Source organism: Branchiostoma belcheri, unplaced genomic scaffold, assembly GCF_001625305.1.
Source record: "Branchiostoma belcheri isolate BF01 breed outbred unplaced genomic scaffold, Haploidv18h27 scaffold81, whole genome shotgun sequence".
NCBI lineage: Eukaryota > Metazoa > Chordata > Leptocardii > Amphioxiformes > Branchiostomatidae > Branchiostoma > Branchiostoma belcheri.
This window is the reverse complement of record NW_017804476.1, coordinates 1,021,130-1,040,693: the sequence shown is the minus strand read 5'-3', so window position 1 is coordinate 1,040,693 and position 19,564 is coordinate 1,021,130. Positions and strand designations below refer to the sequence as shown.

Genomic DNA, 19,564 nt, shown 5'->3' with positions numbered 1-19,564 from the left:
GGTCCCCCTAGTGGCTTCCCTTGGTACTGCAGCGCAACTTCCGGTTTTGATATCTCGCGATCTGGACATGCTAGGGTCATGAAATTTTGATGGAAGGTAGCTCTCGTGCTTGGAAAGAAGTCATATGAGTTTGGGCCCCCTAGCGGCTTGTTCTGGAACTGCAGGGCACTTTCTGGCGAAATGTTTAAAAGCCAATAAGTCCAGACAGGAACAACATATTTTCATTATTTTTGGTGTGTAGGTAGCTGAGAGAGAGATGTACATAATTAAATGTAAATTATGCAAATGAGGACTTTATTTGCATAATTAATGAGGAAATTCTATAATTACAGTGTTTTACATTATCTCGCGATCTGGACATGCTAGGGTCATGAAATTTTGATGGAAGGTAGCTCTCGTGCTTGGGAAGAAGTCATATGAGTTTGGGCCCCCTAGCGGCTTGTTCTGGAACTGCAGGGCACTTTCTGGCGAAATGTTTAAAAGCCAATAAGTCCAGACAGGAACAACATATTTTCATTATTTTTGGTGTGTAGGTAGCTGAGAGAGAGATGTACATAATTAAATGCAAATTATGCAAATGAGGACTTTATTTGCATAATTAATGAGGAAATGCTATAATTACAGTGTTTTACATTATCTCGCGATCTGGACATGCTAGGGTCATGAAATTTTGATGGAAGGTACCTCTCGTGCTTGGAAAGAAGTCATATGAGTTTAAGCCCCCTAGCGGCTTGTTCTGGAACTGCAGGGCACTTTCTGGCGAAATGTTTAAAAGCCAATAAGTCCAGACAGGAACAGCATATTTTCATTATTTTTGGTGTGTAGGTAGCTGCGAGAGAGATGTACATAATTAAATGTAAATTATGCAAATGAGGACTTTATTTGCATAATTAATGAGGAAATTCTATAATTACAGTGTTTTACATTATACTATGTAGCCTATGGCAGGCGGAACTTCAACAGATACTAATTATGCAAATGATGACCTAATTTGCATAATTAATGTGAAAATTCTATGATTTCGTAATGGTGAATGATGAGAATGCCATACTTGGGACATCTGTAAGTTAATCAAAAGTTAACATACATCACGATGCATATATCATGTTAATGCAGAGGTCATTTGAACAATTAAAGAAGAAATTTACATTTACATATCAAGATCATATTTCATGGAGGTATGAGGTCTCGGAATTCTAGTTCATTCATTCATTCATTAAAACCATTGGTAGTAAAATGCTCATGTTGTCAAGTGCCACATTAAATAATTTCCCAATCAAGGAAACACTCCTTCTCTCGCCCCTATTTTGGTTCCCAGTTCCTTTGTCCTTTTCACTACCAATGCTGTATTGACGGAGGGTACGTACGCGTAGACTTGAAACGATTTTCCATTCCAATATCTGCTTGAAGATTGTGTACTGGCGTTATTACCAGCATTCAATTGACAAGGACGACGTCGGACCAATATATAACGGACATATTGACGTGAGACCTCGACAGCTGGGTGGAATAAAGCAGCGATGTCAGGATGGCCGAGCGGTCTAAGGCGCTGCGTTCAGGTCGCAGTCTGGTTCTCCAGGCGTGGGTTCGAATCCCACTTCTGACAAGTCTCTCTTTTTTTTTACCTTTGCAGTTTAAAAGATATAGTTGGAATGATCATCTTTATCAGTAGCATTCGTTAGATATTTCAACAATTTTAGTTGAATTCATTTTTTTATTTTATTTGAATTTTAGTTGTTGCTTAACTGATTTTTCAGTGCCGAAGATGTTTCCATTGTCAAAGTTGGTCCCTGAAGTTGTACAAATAAAAAAAGAGAGATAAATGTGAACTCGACAGCCGGGGAAGACAGTCGAGAGACGACGTATTCAAATAATAACAAAATTCAGCATCTCGTCCCTGGGTGGGCTCGAACCACCAACCTTTCGGTTAACAGCCGAACGCGCTAACCGATTGCGCCACAGAGACTACGGTATAGGAATCTTATGTGGCTTTCTCTTTTTAGCCTGGGTACCATCCGGTTTTTCGCTCCGCAACGCTCGATTCTCTTTCGTCCTGTGAGTGTGAGGATGTAGTTCCAAGAGAGACCGAGTGAACCAAAACTATTTAGTAGTCTTTAAAGTTTCGGGTTGAAGAAAGTGTTATGATGATGATGAAACTGTTATAAAAATCACGCAAAAAGAAAATACACTGATTTCTTTATCCATGTGCGTTTTGGGGACCTGTCTTACTTGGAAAGGTGTATTTCTAGTAGAACCAAAATTCTTGAGTGGTCTTTAAAGTTTAGGGTTGAATGAAGTGTTATAAAAATCACGCAAAGAGAACATACAATCTCTTTATCCATATGCTTTCTGGGGACCTGTCTTAGAAAGTTGTATATTTCTAATCAGTATTTTGTCCAAAAGACAATGTCAGAAGTGGGATTCGAACCCACGCCTGGAGAACCAGACCTCGACCTGAACGCAGCGCCTTAGACCGCTCGGCCATCCTGACAGTGTCGACGCCTTTCAGCAGCTGTCTATTAAAGCCAAGAAAAATCCGCGTCAAAAATCCTGGCAATACCCATTGTTCACATCAATCAAATCCTGGTGGTGACGCAAAGATACTACAAATACTACTGTGCATATGTAGTACTAGTGACTAGTTCGTGCTTATAAACCTGTAATTCTCTTGCAGTCTCTTAGTGTCATAGGCGAAAGGTAGTAGATGCTACCTGAAATGTTTGACCGTTTCCAAAGTCATATCCTTGAGCTGCTTGAGTAACTGTTTTTTATGACTGTGCATATTGTGTCACACGGAACAATTGCAAAAGTTGCCGACAATCAAATGGTGGAAGCCGCCATGAAACAATAAGACCACGTTTGTGTCAGAGAAGCGTCCACATGACACCGTTCAGAAGAGACGCCTATTAGAAACCAGAAGAACTGCATGTACCCATACTCGCATTTCAGTTGACCAGCGAGAGACGAAGGTTATTGGATAAGCCATACAGGTCTATGTGGCGCAATCGGTTAGCGCGTTCGGCTGTTAACCGAAAGGTTGGTGGTTCGAGCCCACCCAGGGACGAAATGTCTTTTCTTTTATCTCATTAGTTTCTTAATTCCAGCGACAAGAAATTATTATAGGAAAACGCAAAGTAACGTTAAAGAAACCGCATCGTACATTAGCTTACATGTATTGTAAAGGGAAAAAGTAGAATGATAATATTTTACTGTCCCAAAGTTGACAGATATACCGTTGCCTTCGGGCACATTTACTAATAAATACCCATTCATTCTCCGTTCATTTGACATAGGATCGCTTTTATACGTGTAGTTCAATGTATTATAGAAGGTCGACATGATATGCGTTCAGACATAGTGTGCGTATCGGGCATCTTGTAACCCATGTGAAAGTACATGACCTTCAGCGGCTTCAGGTGACCTTGAACTTTATGATCACGATGTTGCTGACACTGAGACACCATCAGATAGCACATGCCTCCATCATCTTTCAAATCTATCATTTTTTTATCAAGGGCTATCTATCATAGTATTCTAAAAAGGTTCAAGCCTTAGTATTTTCTTTAATCAGTTTACACATTATGTCAATACGCCATTAGAATGTACTAATATTATCATTGGGATGTTGCCACTGAACAAAAAATCTTGTGTAGCAAGGTTCATGATCTTAAAATTTAAAAATATAGAAATCTTTTTTTTATCTTGTTTTTCTGGATTTTTTTCCCATTGCATCAGATTTGATGCCTGCAGATGATGTCATCCATAAAATTTACTTACTGTGGCCTTATGATCGAATTACGTCCAAAACAGGAACATGCTACCTTTCTGGACTAGTGCCGGGTAACACAACAGCCGGTGTTGAGCCAAATCCTTGAGCTGCCACATACGTGAGAGGTCAGGTGCTCAGGGCTAGGGTTAGGGTGAGGGTTGGTATTAGAGTTAGGGTTAGGGTTAGAGTTGGTATCATTGTTCAGGGCTAGGATTAGACTTACGAATGGGGTTAGGCTAGGTTTTGTCTCCCACATCACCACCAAACCCCTCCCACCCCTTGTCTCAGGTATATTGGAAACCCCCAAGTAGTGTCGGAGTCATGTATTTGGAAGGATCACGTATTTGGCTTGACACCGGGCTAGAGCTAGGGCTACCGACTTGTTCACCAAATCTGTCGGCATATAACACTCAAGTCTTCCGATAGACCACGGCTCGGCCCCCTAGCTGCATACTGGCGTATTTTCAAGTGCTGAAAAAGGGTCAAGATATACATGTAGATCACCAGGTGAGTTATTACCTTCGCCAAGAAGGTTATGTTTTCAGAGGCGTTCGTGTATGTGTGTGTGTGTGTGTGTGTGTGTGTGTCTAGTAACACGATAACTTTAGAAGGCCTTGGTGGATTGTCTTGATACTTGGTAGGTGGGTAGGTCTTGATGAGACCTCAAAATGATTAGATTTTGGACCTCCTAGCGGCTTGTTATGGTACTGCAGCTGCACTTCCGGTTTTGATATCTCATGATCTAGACATGCTAGGGTGACGAAATTTGGATGGTAGGTAGCTCTTGTGCTGGGGAAGAAGTGACGTGAGTTTGGGCCCCCTAGCGGCTTGCTCTGGAACTACAGGACTATATGTTTGAAAATATTCAACTCAATGTAACTCAAGAATCGGTTGACGGATCGTCGTGATTTTTGGTATGTAGGTAGCTTATGTGATGCTTGATATAATTATTTGACAATTACGCAAATATGGATGTAATTTGCATAATTTATGGGGATATTCTATAAATCAGCTTCATTCCATGGTTGGACTATTGAAGCTTGTGACATTGGTAATTGAGAATAAGAGAAACACAGACAGATATTAATTATGTAAATGAGGACTTAATTTGCATAATTAATGAGAAAATTTTATAATTATGTAAAGATAACTGCCTGGAATTTCATACTTGTGGTATTTGAAAGTTAAGTGAAGGTGAACATCACTAAACATAATGTATTCAAATCAGGACCTTATTTGCATAATTTATGAGGAAATGCTAGAATGGCATTGTTTGTTAATATAAGACTGTCTTTTGGTTGAGAATATGATAAAATGATATAATTCATGATTCTATTTGTTAAATCAGGGGGGAATAATCTATAATTTGTCAGTCATAAAGATTAACATCATTTGGCGAAGGTATGAGATCGGGGAACTCTAGTTTCTAAATGACTCGGGAAGGGACATAGTAGAATGATTGTTATGCAGTAGAATTTCAACTGGAATAGATGTGTGGGGAAGCTGGGCAAGGTATATTCACTATTGTAGTTTCACTAGACGGTGATCGTTATGCGACTAAAATTGGACTTCTATGATTTTTTTTTAATTCCATTGATTCTATGATTGGGATACTAGTAATGCACGATACAACAGTGTTATTCAAAACACAACAAAATAAACAAAACGTTATTTGTCTGTATCTGTATATCGGTATAACCGCCCTTCGGCGTAACACACCATCTTCTGTATCTGTATAGCCGGTATAACCGCCATTTCGGCGTAACACACCAGCTTCACAGGCACGCGGCGCGGCGGCAGCTGGCTACATTACACCGATCGACTTGTTACACCTAACCCTTGAACATCCAATTCTAAACATTGTTTAAAGCTATCTAATGACAATGCCCCTACTGTACTTGGTGACAGCGAGTTCCACTCTGCGATAGTTCTAGGAAAGAATGAATTTCTCAACACTTCAATCCTTGGTTGATAACTCTGGTACTTGAAGGCATGACTATCTTGTTCTCTTCTGGGCTGGTATTAAGTACTTAGTAGTTGGGACATCCACCAGTTTATTAGTCATTTTGCACATCATGTATAGTCTACGAAGTTAGGTATTATATATTTCACTCAACAGGCCGGCATGTTTGGTAACACGCTGTTAGTTCTGCATAAGTCATGGGTGATATTTTTCACGGTGTGCTAATTTGCCGTGAACTTGAAACACCGCGTCACTAAGAGTTGAACCTTCTGGACATGCAGTTTCTTAGAACCCAATTTGGAGCTGTACGTCAGCTCCAAATTGGGGATCCACAAAAGGTTGGAATATATCCCTTGGAACACAGGAGAAAAGTAGCCAGTCTGAGTACCTTTTACCGGCATGTCTTCCTGCAACCCTCAGAGGAACTCATTGGAATTCTGCCGACCAAAGTATCTGGAACGCGAGTAACTCGCTCAACTACAAGTGGGCACCCATACCTTGTTAAAGTACCAAAATCCAACACTCAGCTTCACATGTCTTCATATGTACCAAGGACTAGCAGGCTGTGGAACTCCTTACCAGCCTCGGTCTTCCCTGACAGTCCCAATATGACTAAGTTCAAGACTGCTGTAAACAGTTTCTTGTTGAATTCTTAGAGATTTTCTAATTTATGACAACTAATTATGTACCATGCAATTATGTATTATGTATAATGTATAATGTATCTGATAATTTTGGGATCGAATGTGTCTGTGCAATTTAACGAGGGGAATTGATGTGACATTGTATTGAACCGAAAATCATCGATATACGATGTTAAGACCAGGTTCACTTTGCACTGATTAGAAAAAAAAGAACCCCCTGTTATCAGTTATGATGGATTATAAACAGTTGCATAGCCTTCAAATATCAGAGTTCTCAACCATGTATTGAGGTGTTCAAAAACTCGTATTTTCCAAGAACTATCGTAGAGTGGAACTTGCTGTACTGTAACAAAACTAAACCTTGCTTAAGATAAACGAAGAATGCAACGAAAGGATCTTTCTGGCGTGCCAAAAGCTGTACTGTAACAAACTAAACCTTGCTTTAGATAAAGAGCGAATGCAACGAAAGGATCTTTCTGGCATGTCAAAAGTTACACTGTAACAAAACTAAACCTTGCTTGATAAGATATAGGACGAGTGCAACGAAAGGATGTTTTTGGCATTCCAAAAGCTGTACTGTAACAAAACTAAACCTTGTTTAAGATAAAGAACGAATGCAACGAAGGGATCTTTCTGGCGTGTCAAAAGTTACGCTGTAACAAAACTAAACCTTGCTGACGAATGCAACGAAAGGATGTTTTTGGCATTCCAAAAGCTTTACTGTAACAAACTAAACCTTGTTTAAGATAAAGAACGAATGCAACGAAGGGATCTTTCTGGCGTGTCAAAAGTTACGCTGTAACAAAACTAAACCTTGCTTTAGATATAGGACGAATGCAACGAAAGGATGTTTTTGGCATTCCAAAAGCTTTACTGTAACAAACTAAACCTTTCTTAAGATATACGACGAATGCTAAGATATCTGCCTTAGCCCAAGGGTAGGACTTACGGAGTCAACTGTCTGGGAAGTAGGCTTAACTCAACTTATCTAAGATCATAATGTGTACGTGATGCTAAGACTATAGATGATACTAGTATTGCTAGCTTGCCTCCTGGTTGTTTGAAGGGTATTAGATGTGTTTTCCGCGAATTTGTCTTGGCATATCGGATATATCGGATAACATATATGTTAAACCTTGAGTGATATAAGGCATTATTGTAAATATCTAAATTCGTTGAACCAAAGTGATATCATATTAATCTGTAGATTCCGACATGATTGTAATTTATATTTCCCTAATATTAATTTATGATTTATATTGTAAACAAACATCAGAATTCAGCCCTGTATGTCAAGGCTGCGAGATATGTTGTTGTTGATACAAATAAACTAATGAATAATAATAAAAATAATTATCCTTCAGATTCGTCTCTGACGTACTGTCGGATTGACTTTCAATTTTTTTGTCTAGAGACAAAATTAATTTCTGGGCTTCATTACTAACACGCGCACCACAAAAAAAAACTTAATGTCAGAAGTGGGATTCGAACCCACGCCTGGAGAACCAGACTGCGACCTGAACGCAGCGCCTTAGACCGCTCGGCCATCCTGACTTACATGCATGAAATAGAAAAATAAACCTTGTCAATGTTTAAGTATATTCAAACATTTTTATTAGACAGTTGAAATGGGGTACAAGAAGTATAGTTCAAATAGGACAAAAGGTGAGGAAGTAAAACCTTATGAGTCCTGTCCTTGGTACTGAAAGCTAGGTTTCGTACCAGACGTTAACTATATATGAAACTACCTGTGTCGGAGAGGATTTGTAAATATTACTCCTCAAGTGCAGTGGAAGACGAAAATCATTTCATGTCTAATTGTTCATGTTATGACGATATCATCAACCAATTATTTACTACCATCGTGTCCAAAATGCTAAAATCTGGTAAAATCAAAGAGCCTACATATTATAGAAGAAGTGAGTAAATTTGTCTGCCATTACCCCAAAAGATGTTCTTCAAAAGAAGTCAAAGACAACAAAACTATTACGCTGTAGAATGTAGTATAACGTTAGAAGTAGTCTCTTATATTATCGTTGTATTTTCTTTTTATAATACATACTTGTACTTGCAATTAGCCCTACGATATGTATTTGCAACAAACTCTATTTTGATAAAGTTAGTGTTGAAAGGGCAATGTATATGTATATTAAGAGACATATATCAGAAATGAAAAAAAGTTGTATTTGTTACCACCTGCCTCCACTTAGGGAGGAGCAGAAATCATTTGTAAAGACATGTAGGTCTCTGTGGCGCAATCGGTTAGCGCGTTCGGCTGTTAACCGAAAGGTTGGTGGTTCGAGCCCACCCAGGGACGACCCTGTTCTTTTGTACCAGTCGTTTTTGTCGACTCCTGTCAACAGTCTTTTATTCAATATTCAAGCTTAACAACGTAACTCACATAAAGAAAATACTAGTACTGTTTCCTCATACGGTTTCTTAAAAAATCTACAAATTTGAACACTTCAGAACAGCTAAAAATACAGGGGCAAGTTAGTCCCCTTTTCATTTTTGTAGAGAAAATACGTGTTGATTTTCACCATAGTAAAAAGTAAGGAAAAGGACTGTGATAAAGATATTTTCCATCAGTGCATGGTCCAAAAGTTAATGTCAGAAGTGGGATTCGAACCCACGCCTGGAGAACCAGACTGCGACCTGAACGCAGCGCCTTAGACCGCTCGGCCATCCTGACATTGACGACTGTGAACAGGCACCTACGTGTGGTGTAACGTTACTGGGGCCGGGATCACCCAAAAATTATGTTTACTGAAGGAAAACATATGGCTCTGTTTCTCCTTCTTCTCCAAACAAATAAGGTCAATGACCTGAACCAGACGTCTGTCACCATGTTAACTAGTGTTGGGTTACATTATGTTGCAATTTTATAGCAGGAGGGATTTAGACTCCTGTCAGCATACATATGAATGTTTTTGAGTAAGAATTAACAGATCAGACCATATGCGAAGGTAAACATTATGCATTTGCTTTGCAAATGTTACCTTTCTAGTTTTAGATGATTTCTTGTACCTCGGGCCATGTACATATGCCAAAATACAACAACATAGAATGTTAGCTCATCCAAGCAATGTGTATTCCGGGAGATTTCACCCTCCTTTATGTGTATTCTGGTGTATTCCTGTGCAACCTATGATGTTAACTCATCCAAGCAAGGTGTATTCCGGTACATTTCACCCTCCTTTATGTGTATTCCGGTGTATTCCGGTGTATAGGTGGACCCCGTTTCAACAAAGCCATTATGTAGTTTGTTAGGTCATTCCACTTTTCCTTAAAACGTCTTTACGTGTTATTTCTCAGTACATAGAAACGTCTGAATATGTAAGTCCTTTTAAATCCCTTTACATGTTTTTCAACAAGGTAACATTTCAGTTAAGTGCTTGTTATCTGTAGGGGATTTCGGTAACCTTGGATTTTAAGCATAAACCATATGGCAACAGTTTTATACGATTTACTGGTATATGAATTCATAAGATAATCCAAGTTTCAGACATACTTTGACAAGCATTCGTGTGGGTGGATAAGCCCTGAACCATTTTCAAATGGATTTTTCACTTCAAAACAGGATAATTTTCTGTAAGTATATAATCTTTACATGGGTGAAGTTTGTTATGTATTCGCCTGTGGCGTTTTAGCATATATCCCCCTTGTACCATGTACTTGTACCTCAAAATCGCTTTACAATTCCTTCAAGCGATTTCCAAGAAAATATCTTTTTTTGTTCCCGCTCAAACGATTTGTGAGAGAAATAGCTGTAATGCATACGGCTCTAGATGTGCAGTTTTAAGTCCTACTTATTATCACAAAAGTTATACTTCAAGGGATTTCCAAGAAAATAGTTTTTTTTGTTCCCGTTCAAACTATTCAACGATTCGTGACAGAACTACATAAAAAATGCTCATGGCTCTAGATGTACAGTGTGAAGTTTTAAGTCCTACTCATTATTTCAAAAGTTAAATTTCGTATTTTTGGAGTAAGTTGTAGTTTTTTTATTGTCTAATATTATTGTTTTTTTTTAAACAACAAAAAAAGTACAAGACATAGTGGTAGACAACTCTAGCCCAAATTGCTAATTGTAGCCTCTCTGACAAAGAAGAATACAACCAATAACAAATGACAAAACACCAAATGGGCGTTCTAAAATACAACAATAACATGTAGAAATGGATCACAATGTGAAATTGAATGTATACAGCATACTGGCCACATACGTGAGAGGTTAGGTGTTTAGGGCTAGGCCTAGGGTTAGGGTTGGTATTATAGTTAGGGTTAGAGTTGGAGTCATTGTTCAGGGCTAGGGTTAGACTTACGATTGGGGTTAGGTTAGGTTTAGTCTCCCACTGCACCGGTGTTGAGCCAAATCCTTGAGCTGCCACATACGTGAGCGGTCAGGTGTTTAGGGCTAGGTTTAGGTTTGGTATTACACTTAGGGTTAGGGTTAGAGTTGGGGTCATTGTTCAGCAGGGCTAGGGTTAGACTTACGGTCGGGAATAGGTTAGGTTCAGTCTCCCACATCACGACAAAACCCCCACCCTCCTCCCACCCCTTGTCTCAGGTATATTGAAGTAGTGTTTGAATCATGTATTAGGCAGGATCATGTAGATGGCTAGCGCTTGACATCGGGGGTCCTCCGGAGTTTTGATTTGATTTGTTGAAATTGCAACAGTGCAATACACGCGGAACAGAGGCAGCTGTTCCTGGTGTTTTGTCCCGCACATAGAAACGAATACTGGACAGACAATACTCATTTTCACTCGAGTCTAGCGGGGAAAGTCGTGTAAAGTGCCTTTCCCAAGGGCACAATATCGGTGGCATGTCAGGACTCGAACCCAGGACCTCTTGATTCCCAGTCGCGCACGCTGCTGTTGCGCCACACGACTCCACAAGTCCTCCGGAGTTGCATCAGATCTGGCCCGAACTCGCTAAGTCACACCAAGACTTCACCTAAGTAACCTCCAGCTGCTGTAATTTCCCCAGTGTCGTATCAAGTCGGCGTGCACAGTCAATACTGAGACGACCCTTGCACCGTAGAGCGTACAGCGCTACTAAACCTGGCTTTCAGCACCAAGGACAGGTCCCACAACGTCTGATTCTGCCCCGTTTTGACACTACAGGACAGGTAGAGGTCAAATCTACTTTACGAGAAGAAATTGCCAAGTTACTAGCTATTTCCTAGTAACTTGGCAATACTACAGTAGCTCTGTCAGTGGCATTTCAAGAGAACGATATCATATTGTTTAGCTTATCACTTTTGGATTCCTGCCGACATGTAGTACATGTAACAGTGGTGAATATGCCCTAAAGCTCTCACGACACCGTATCACAAGAAAACAACTAAAGCCTCTGTATCCATATTGATGTGTCATTGAGCCATGTGAGCGCTTTATACTGAGAATGTTACATTTTCAGATGATTGACCAACCTAAAGTAGGCCCCCGATTGGGCCGTCGATTCGTAGCCCCCTATTCAGCCGCCGATTCGCGACTAAACCGAGCATAGCAGCTGATTTAAATACATGTTGATGCGTAAGGCCACGCCAAGTGAGTTTTATGGATGACGTCCGCGCTGGCATTGGCTTTGTCCTGTTCCCAGAAAAAAAACCCAAGAAATTCCGCTTCCTGTAACTATGACCTAAGAGTCACGACAGTGCCGCGAATCGTAAGATTAATGTAAACAGGAATATTCTGTCAATAACAGAAAATGTTGTACTATGGACAGGATTATCCTGTCGGTAACAAAAACTTTACACTATTGACAGGATCATCATGTGGGATAAGGGAAGATGTGATGTAAGGAAAGAAACAGGACAGGACGACAACTGCTGTTCCACTGATTATATTTCAGTCCATACCATGGAATGGATGAAATATATTGTGTTCTCTCATGTGCTTGTTCTTACATCTTTGTTCTCAATTACATAGCTACTATATAATTCATTTATTTGAGAATCTTTGCCAGTTTTACACTGGGGTAAGTTTGGAATAGTCCACTTTTGCGTGGGAGGGAGATGGACTGAAATATGCTGTATTTGCTCCCAAGCAAATGTCGGCCTCTCTAGTCTAGTTTATCGCTGTTTTCATGACGAATTAAAGACCTGTTGGTTGTTGCACTGTGTTCTCTCATTCAATTGTGTCCATTTGTCGCCCATTAGTGTATTTCAAATCTAGGTATCTTGTTCTTTCGGCCCTTCTTGTTTTTTTTTTTCGCGTTCTCGCATTAGATTTAGGGTCTCCAGAGGACGTCATCCATAAAAATTACTTGGTGTGGCCTACATGTAAAGCTATGCACAGCTGACGTCTATGTTATGTTATGTTAGTGCATGCTTTGCAGTCTAAAAACGTACTGTATCCTGACACATGGAAATGGAACAGTCCAGCTAAGAGATAACTTTAAGTCTGCTTTAAGTCTGCACAACTCCCTGAAACTCTAATTTTATCTATATTAAATCTGTTGTGTAACAGGCGGTCTAATCTATGAACATACCAGCTCTCCCTGAAAGTAACCAAATCTATTCAAGTCTTAGAATTTAAGAGTTAGTAACAACAATCCGTGGGTGTTTTGATTCTTATCGTGTTGTTTTAGATTTATTAGAGTTATCAGAATTAGTCACTTAAGTCGTTTTTAATGATGATCGGAAGCATGTATAGTATGATCTATCACTTGTCAGCAGATGAAAGATATCGCTTCGTACATCAAACATTCAATCTGTAGGTAGCAAATACAGAAGATACAGTCACATGTCTCGGAGAGCTATGTGTATAAGGCTGTGTGTGAGGTTATTACGAGGATATGTTCACCAAAGGAAATCATATTGTTTTTGCTCGGTTTCCTCTTCTTCTTCTCCAAACCAATAAGGTCAATGACCTGATCCAGACGTCTGTAACCATGGTAACTAGTGTTGGGTTACATAATGTTACAATTTTATAGCAGGAGGGATTTATACTCCTGTCTGACCATATATATGAATGTGTTTGAGTAAGAATTAACAGAGTAGACCATATGCGAAGGTAAACATTATGCATTTGCTTATTTGCAAATAATGTTGCCTTTCTAGTTTATGAATTAGGTCCTGTCTGTAACTATCTGTAGTACAATATGCAAATTCATATAGATATGGTTTCATTCGATTGAGTTTGTTACACACTTTATGTCCCACGGAAATATTAAACAATTTACGTTTACGTGGAACATTTTTATGATTGGGCATTTAAAGATGACCCTGTCGACTCTAGACATGGTAAAATGACTCGTTTCCGGTCGTTGTTCTATATTTTCCTCTGGAGTCCAGCGGTTTTGCCATTTGGTGTAAGCGGAAATGAAGACGCGGCGGATTTTCGCCGTGCCAATTACGCGCTATGCAGAGGGAGAAGGGTTTCCCTGAGGATTTAAACAACACCTCTGTCTCTCATTTAATGAGAAATTCGGTATCGTTTTCTCCATAACTACTTATGGGGATTCGCCGTTATGATTCTCAGTGGATGGTACAAATTTCCGCCTTTCTATTGCATGAAAACATTGCAGGGAAGCAGAAATTGTGCAAAAGAAAAGGATGGGTCGTCGATGAAGGTTAGACATCCAGGTAATACGATACGCCAAAAAGCAGTTACTCAAGCAACTGGATATGATTTTGAAAACGTCAGACGCTTCAGCTAGTATCCACTAGCTTTCGTCAGTGACTATCTGGTGTTGTCTGTTGTCTGAGACGTTTTCAAAATCATATCCAGTTGCTTGAGTAACTGCTTTTTGGCGTAAAAGGATGGGTAATCTGTACAGCACTTTGTGTTCGTCATAGCGTTGGTGCGTTCTGATATGCTGGCAAAGTAAAAGCTTGTGTAGTTATTGTTCAGTCGAAATTACAAGCTGCACCGTCATTCAAAACTAGACCATCATAACTAGATAACTATAATTTTTTGGTATATCCGCATGTACACGTGTGACGATTATATATTTTACAAGCACTACCTGTATGATACGTACGTCAGTGAAGGTTAGACATCCAGGTAATAAGTAAGATACGCAAAAAAACCCAGCTACTCAAGCAACTGGATATGGTTTTGGAAACGGTCAGACGTTTCAGGTAGCATCCAGTGACCACTACCTTTGGTCAGTGAGATCTCTGACCGTTTCCAAAATCATGTCCAGTTGCTTGCGCAACAGCTTTCTGACTACTTGTTTCACATACAAGTAGGATGGTACCCAGGCTATCGGGAGACGGCTGGAAAGAGTAGAAATTGGTCATATAGAGAGATAACATGCCGGGTGCGGCAAAATGTACTCTCTAGCGGACCAACTCCCTCGGCATGTTATCTCTAGCTATTTGACCGATTTCTACTCTTTCCAGCCGTCTCCCGAAGCCCGGTAGAGGCTATTTTTTTTCAACAAGAGTTATGCAATAGAACATCACTTTGATAATATCCTGACGATTTCTGTCCATGTCTCAAGTCAAGATGGATAAAAAGACAGAATTCCTTGTTACTTAAGATTCTAGATAGGTGGTACGTATCCACCGGGAATGGGGATCATTAAATCGCCTGAAATAATGACACCAACCAACATGTCCTTGACTAACCCCTATAACATATTCAGGCATATTATTGCACGTTGAAAAGTCGAACTAAAACATGATATTTGCCTGAATACCATTCCTCTGCACAACATAAAGTGCAACTCATCTTGCTCTAGCCATTTCTTGTACACGTACATGTATAATAATGCTCTGTGAACTACAATTCTACACATTGAAATCATAGATATTATATATAGCAGAGGAATGCGTTTAAGAGGGATCGGGATATGTGTGGAAAAGAGGAAGATGAGAGATGAGGCGGAAATATGTAGTTACGAATATACACGAAGAGGAAGAGAGTAGAAGAATCAAAGTATAGCTCCACCGAAATTTCTGGGGTTGTGTGGCGTAACGGCAGAGCATTCGACTTCGAACCAAGCGGTTCCGGGTTCGAATCCTGTCAAGACACCAACCTTGTGCCCTTGGGAAAGGCACTTAACAAGACTGTCCTCACTTCGCTCGGGTGAAAATGGGTATGCCAGAATGATCATTATCATGATCATGGGCATCAGAGAAAACCAGTTCCATAGTGGGCACTTAGACGAATTTGCGAAACACCAAAATATTCTTGCATGACAGTTACATATTCATATTTACCTTCGCAGAAGGAAAACATATTGTTTTAGCTCTGTTTCTCTTCCTCTTCTTCTCCAAACAAATAAGGTTAATGACCTGAACCAGACGTCTGTCACCATGGTAACTGGTGTTGGGTTACATCATGCTGCAATTTTATAGCAGGAGGGATTTAGACTCCTGTCTGACCATATATATGAATGTGTTTGAGTAATAAATAACAGAACAGACCATACGCGAAGGTAAACATTATGCATTTGCTTTGCAAATGTTAATTTTCTACTCTAATATGTATATTTGAAGCTTGGACTACCTGAGAGAAAGACTATACGTGTACTGACCCCGACATACATTTTGACATAACGCTTGTGTATCTTGTCCCTTAAGCCTCGGTCACAACTCGCCGTGCGTGCTTTTTGTCCGTACGTTTTTGTCGTGGCTACGTCTGCTACGTTTTTTCTGCAAACGTAGGGTGGCCGGCCGAGGGAGTACGTCACTCGCACGGTTGCGCAAGGTGTACGTACGTGGTCTGCACGACACGCCTGGCCGTCAGCGGTTGCGTGCATCGTACGTTGCGCAAGTGGTAAGTGAGTTGTACGTGCTTACAACGCACGATCTCTGTGCGATTGCTACGTTGCCGCGTACAGGCCGTACCTACACGTGCGGCGTACGCACGGTTTCCTTACTCACTCGCACGTTGTAAGTGCGTGCACCTCCTGTTAACGTCATCATCACTAGCCGCCCTGGTGTCTTCCGCGGCCCGTTTCTTTGGGTCTTGTCTGGTAGTCTTCTTCTGAGCCTTCCTGGGCATCTTGGAGACGAGTTGGCAGTCGCCGGTCAAGTCGTCTTTATATACTGTAGAAATCAGGTGCGTTGCACGTGCGTTGCACGTGCGGAGCACTTGGTATGGTGCACGTGTGTTCTGCGTGGTCATTGAGCAGGTCAACTGGGAAGTGAGGAGTAAGCACGGATGACGCAAGCACCGTGCGTGGCACGCACATGCTTCGTGCGCTGTCCGTACAGCAATTGCACGTGAGAATAGTGAAGTTAGACTCACGGAGTCCGTACGTTGCACGCTCATAGGCTGTACGGGGCACGCGCGTCGCACGTACTCGCACGCACGGGTGGTAAATCCGCAGACCGCACGTAGAAAAAGTATTACATGCACTTAAAGTTCTACGGCGTGTCTGCGTGCTCCCAAATCCGTAGGATTCCGTACGGAGGTGGTACTCACCACGCACGGATGCCGTGCGATTGCCCACGTTTTTGCACGTAGACAGCACGCAGAAGCACGTACGGCGAGTTGTGACCGTCGCTTTACTTGATCTTCAAATCGTTTCTCTTTGTCCAATACACCCACACAGTAACCGCTTGCGTCTATCGCGGCAGTTTAAAACACATCAAAAGGACCCAGAACCATCTTTTGCGGGCCTCATCTGGAACTAGAAGCAATCCTGCTCAGGTTTTGAGCCGTTACAATTTCTGGTTTCAAAAACTACAGAGAAAAGTTAATCGACCAACCGCTGAGCGGACACCTGTTTCCTCCACGTGACTCTGGGAACGAGGTCAGGAATGGGCTATTCCATTTCTCTGAAATCCGGGTAAAATTACAAGGACATATTACCCAAACTACTTTCTGTTATGTTTCTTATAAAGGACATTAAAATTCACTTTTGAGATTTTAAAATGTTAGTCGGTGGTGCAAAGACTGTATTAATGTTCTAAACGATGAAAAGGTTTCGATATTGTTAAATGTAGTGTACCAGTGGCACCCCTGTACAAAGAATGGAATGATCAGCTCCCTTATCTATATTTGCCTTTTAGCATCTTCCAAGCAGTGCTTTACGTCGTGAGGTGCGGACTTCCTGCATGGCGTGAGGCTTATACAAGTGTTCAGGCCGGGATTTCTCTTATCAAAGATTGGCAAGAACAGCTACTATAGCTGTTACAGTGGGCAGCGCTAGCATACACAACCTACAAGGTAAGGTGTTTTGTTTGTTAAAGTCTTCTTCATATGTCTCTTTCTAATACGAAAAAAAAAGAGTTACTCAAGCAACTGGATATGATCTGACGTTTCAGGTAGCATCCACTACCTTTCGTCAGTGACACTGGAGAATTGTCAGATAAGCAGGTTTATGATTGATATTCAAATAGGTAAAGACGCCTGGCCGTTTCCAAAATTATATCCAGTTTCTCGAGTAACTGACTTTTTTGGCGTATCTTATTACCTGGATTTCTAACCATCAGCGACGCCTGTTTTTAATGTTTATATTTCATATCTACGGTAGGTTTACAACTAGTATTTTAGCTTATTTTGGGTGTAGTCAGTGAGTAGTTGAGGCTAATCAGGTTTCGGCATGGCTACACACATCCGTAAATAATTTCATCAGGTTGGTAAACGACTGCATTTTTGACATCAGCGAAAATGGGCAAACATGTGTGTAGCCAAATGAATAGCAAAGTTCTTTCTATCACAACCATTTATTTTTTCAAGCCAACGTTTCGATGACCTTCTGTCATCTTCATCAGGGCAATACTGACTGGTTTATTGTCCTGATGAAGATGACAGAAGGTCATCGAAACGTTGGCTTGAAAAAATAAATGGTTGTGATAGAAAGAACTTTGCTATTCATTTGGCTACACACATGTTTGCCCATTTTCGCTGATGTCAAAAATGCATCCATATAGGCCACAGAAATTACTTGCTGTGGCCTTATAAAAAAATTGGCAAATATGATCCACAGCTGGAAGAATGGCAGAAGATAATTCCACGGGCCTGTGGACTCTCACGACGCAAGTTGCTCACACACTTAAGGAGGCCGCCATGGAGTCTTACACAGCCGTCTTGGCAAACGGCACTTACGTCTTTCTCAAGGAACTCATCATCACCGAGGAAGAATGTCTTGGCGCAGACTTTGACATCCCAGAAGGTGAGATAAGATAAGAAAAGATGTTGGCATGTACGCGGGTGTATCTGTCAAACGATCTGTATATGTTCAATTCATAAAAATTGTGCCTTATTGTTTACTGCATATATTTGTTGTAAAATCAATGTTTTTGTATAAAACTTATGTTGATGTGTGTTTAACCGCGGCGGTAGTAGTTTTTTTTTTCATTTGGCCACACCAAGTGATTTTTATGGATGACGTCCTCTGGAGACCCTAAATCTATAATGCGAGAGCGCGAAAAAAAAAACAAGAAGGGCCGAAAAAACAAGATGCCTAGAATTGAAATATACTAAGGGACGACAAATCTTAGGACGCAAATAAATGAGAGAACGCAACAAGTCTTTTATTCGTCATGAAAACATGTTTTTTTTTGCCCTTCTTGTTTTTTGCGCTTTCGCATTAGATTTAGGGTCTCCAGAGGACGTCACCCATAAAAATTACTTGGTGTGGCCTAATGAAAAAAAAAACTGTGCGGTAACTTCAGTTCGTCTCACCTATGATCATCAGTTGTTTAAGATCCCGTCTGCCTGCAGTCGCTCGATAAAGAAGGTCGCTATCCTCTCTCTATAGCTTTCTTCTCGCTACTCACCGACTAAAGCTGTACAAATTGCTATCATTGGCACACGCAGATACACAGATACAAAGAATAACGGGCTGGCAAAATCCACCCTTTGTAAGAACGGATACAGATTGTCTGTTTTCCTAGAAAAAGCACTATCGACAAGGCCAATGACAAGCACCATGAGAGCTGCAAAACGTCTTCTTCCCTCTCTAAGTGAAGTACAGAAGACCATTAAGACATCTTGAGTGTTCTGTGTTTTAAGAAAGGCCACAGGTACTTAATGTTGTAGATGGCAAATGCATCCCCCATTACTACATACACTGCTAATGGCCGGTAGTTACAATATGACTACATGCCTCAATTCACCAGTTTCCCATTCCCATGACGCATTGCACCTTGGGGTGTGTGTGTAAAATCTCCCAGATTGCATAGCGCCGGAGGGTATCTTGTTGACGTTAAACAACTTGTCTTTTGTTGTAATTTTGAGGTGTTGGGGCATTTTATGCTCAACATTAATTGACTTA

At 40.6% G+C, this 19,564-nt stretch overlaps 1 protein-coding gene and 7 non-coding genes across 8 annotated transcripts in view; 4 read left to right on the top strand and 4 right to left on the bottom strand.

The window, feature by feature from the left end:
* Window positions 1-1,522: 1,522 nt before the first annotated feature.
* Window positions 1,523-1,606, top strand: Trnal-cag. Its single transcript has one exon. It is a non-coding gene; the product is annotated as a tRNA-Leu (tRNA).
* Window positions 1,607-1,892: 286 nt separating this feature from the next.
* Window positions 1,893-1,966, bottom strand: Trnan-guu. The gene has a single exon. It is a non-coding gene; the product is annotated as a tRNA-Asn (tRNA).
* Window positions 1,967-2,407: 441 nt separating this feature from the next.
* Window positions 2,408-2,491, bottom strand: Trnal-cag. Its single transcript has one exon. It is a non-coding gene; the product is annotated as a tRNA-Leu (tRNA).
* Window positions 2,492-2,990: 499 nt separating this feature from the next.
* On the top strand, window positions 2,991-3,064 carry Trnan-guu. The gene has a single exon. It is a non-coding gene; the product is annotated as a tRNA-Asn (tRNA).
* A 4,782-nt stretch (window positions 3,065-7,846) lies between these two features.
* On the bottom strand, window positions 7,847-7,930 carry Trnal-cag. The gene has a single exon. It is a non-coding gene; the product is annotated as a tRNA-Leu (tRNA).
* Window positions 7,931-8,619: 689 nt separating this feature from the next.
* Trnan-guu lies at window positions 8,620-8,693 on the top strand. Its single transcript has one exon. It is a non-coding gene; the product is annotated as a tRNA-Asn (tRNA).
* A 291-nt stretch (window positions 8,694-8,984) lies between these two features.
* Window positions 8,985-9,068, bottom strand: Trnal-cag. Its single transcript has one exon. It is a non-coding gene; the product is annotated as a tRNA-Leu (tRNA).
* An 8,293-nt stretch (window positions 9,069-17,361) lies between these two features.
* LOC109486539 (corticotropin-releasing factor receptor 2-like) overlaps window positions 17,362-19,564 on the top strand; it is a 28,856-nt gene continuing 26,653 nt past the window's right edge. Inside the window, exons 1-2 of the mRNA XM_019790376.1 lie at window positions 17,362-17,511; window positions 18,275-18,460. Of these exons, the coding sequence (XP_019645935.1) occupies window positions 18,283-18,460 (178 nt within the window). The 5' untranslated portion in view covers window positions 17,362-17,511; window positions 18,275-18,282. The remainder of the gene's footprint in view (window positions 17,512-18,274; window positions 18,461-19,564) is intronic.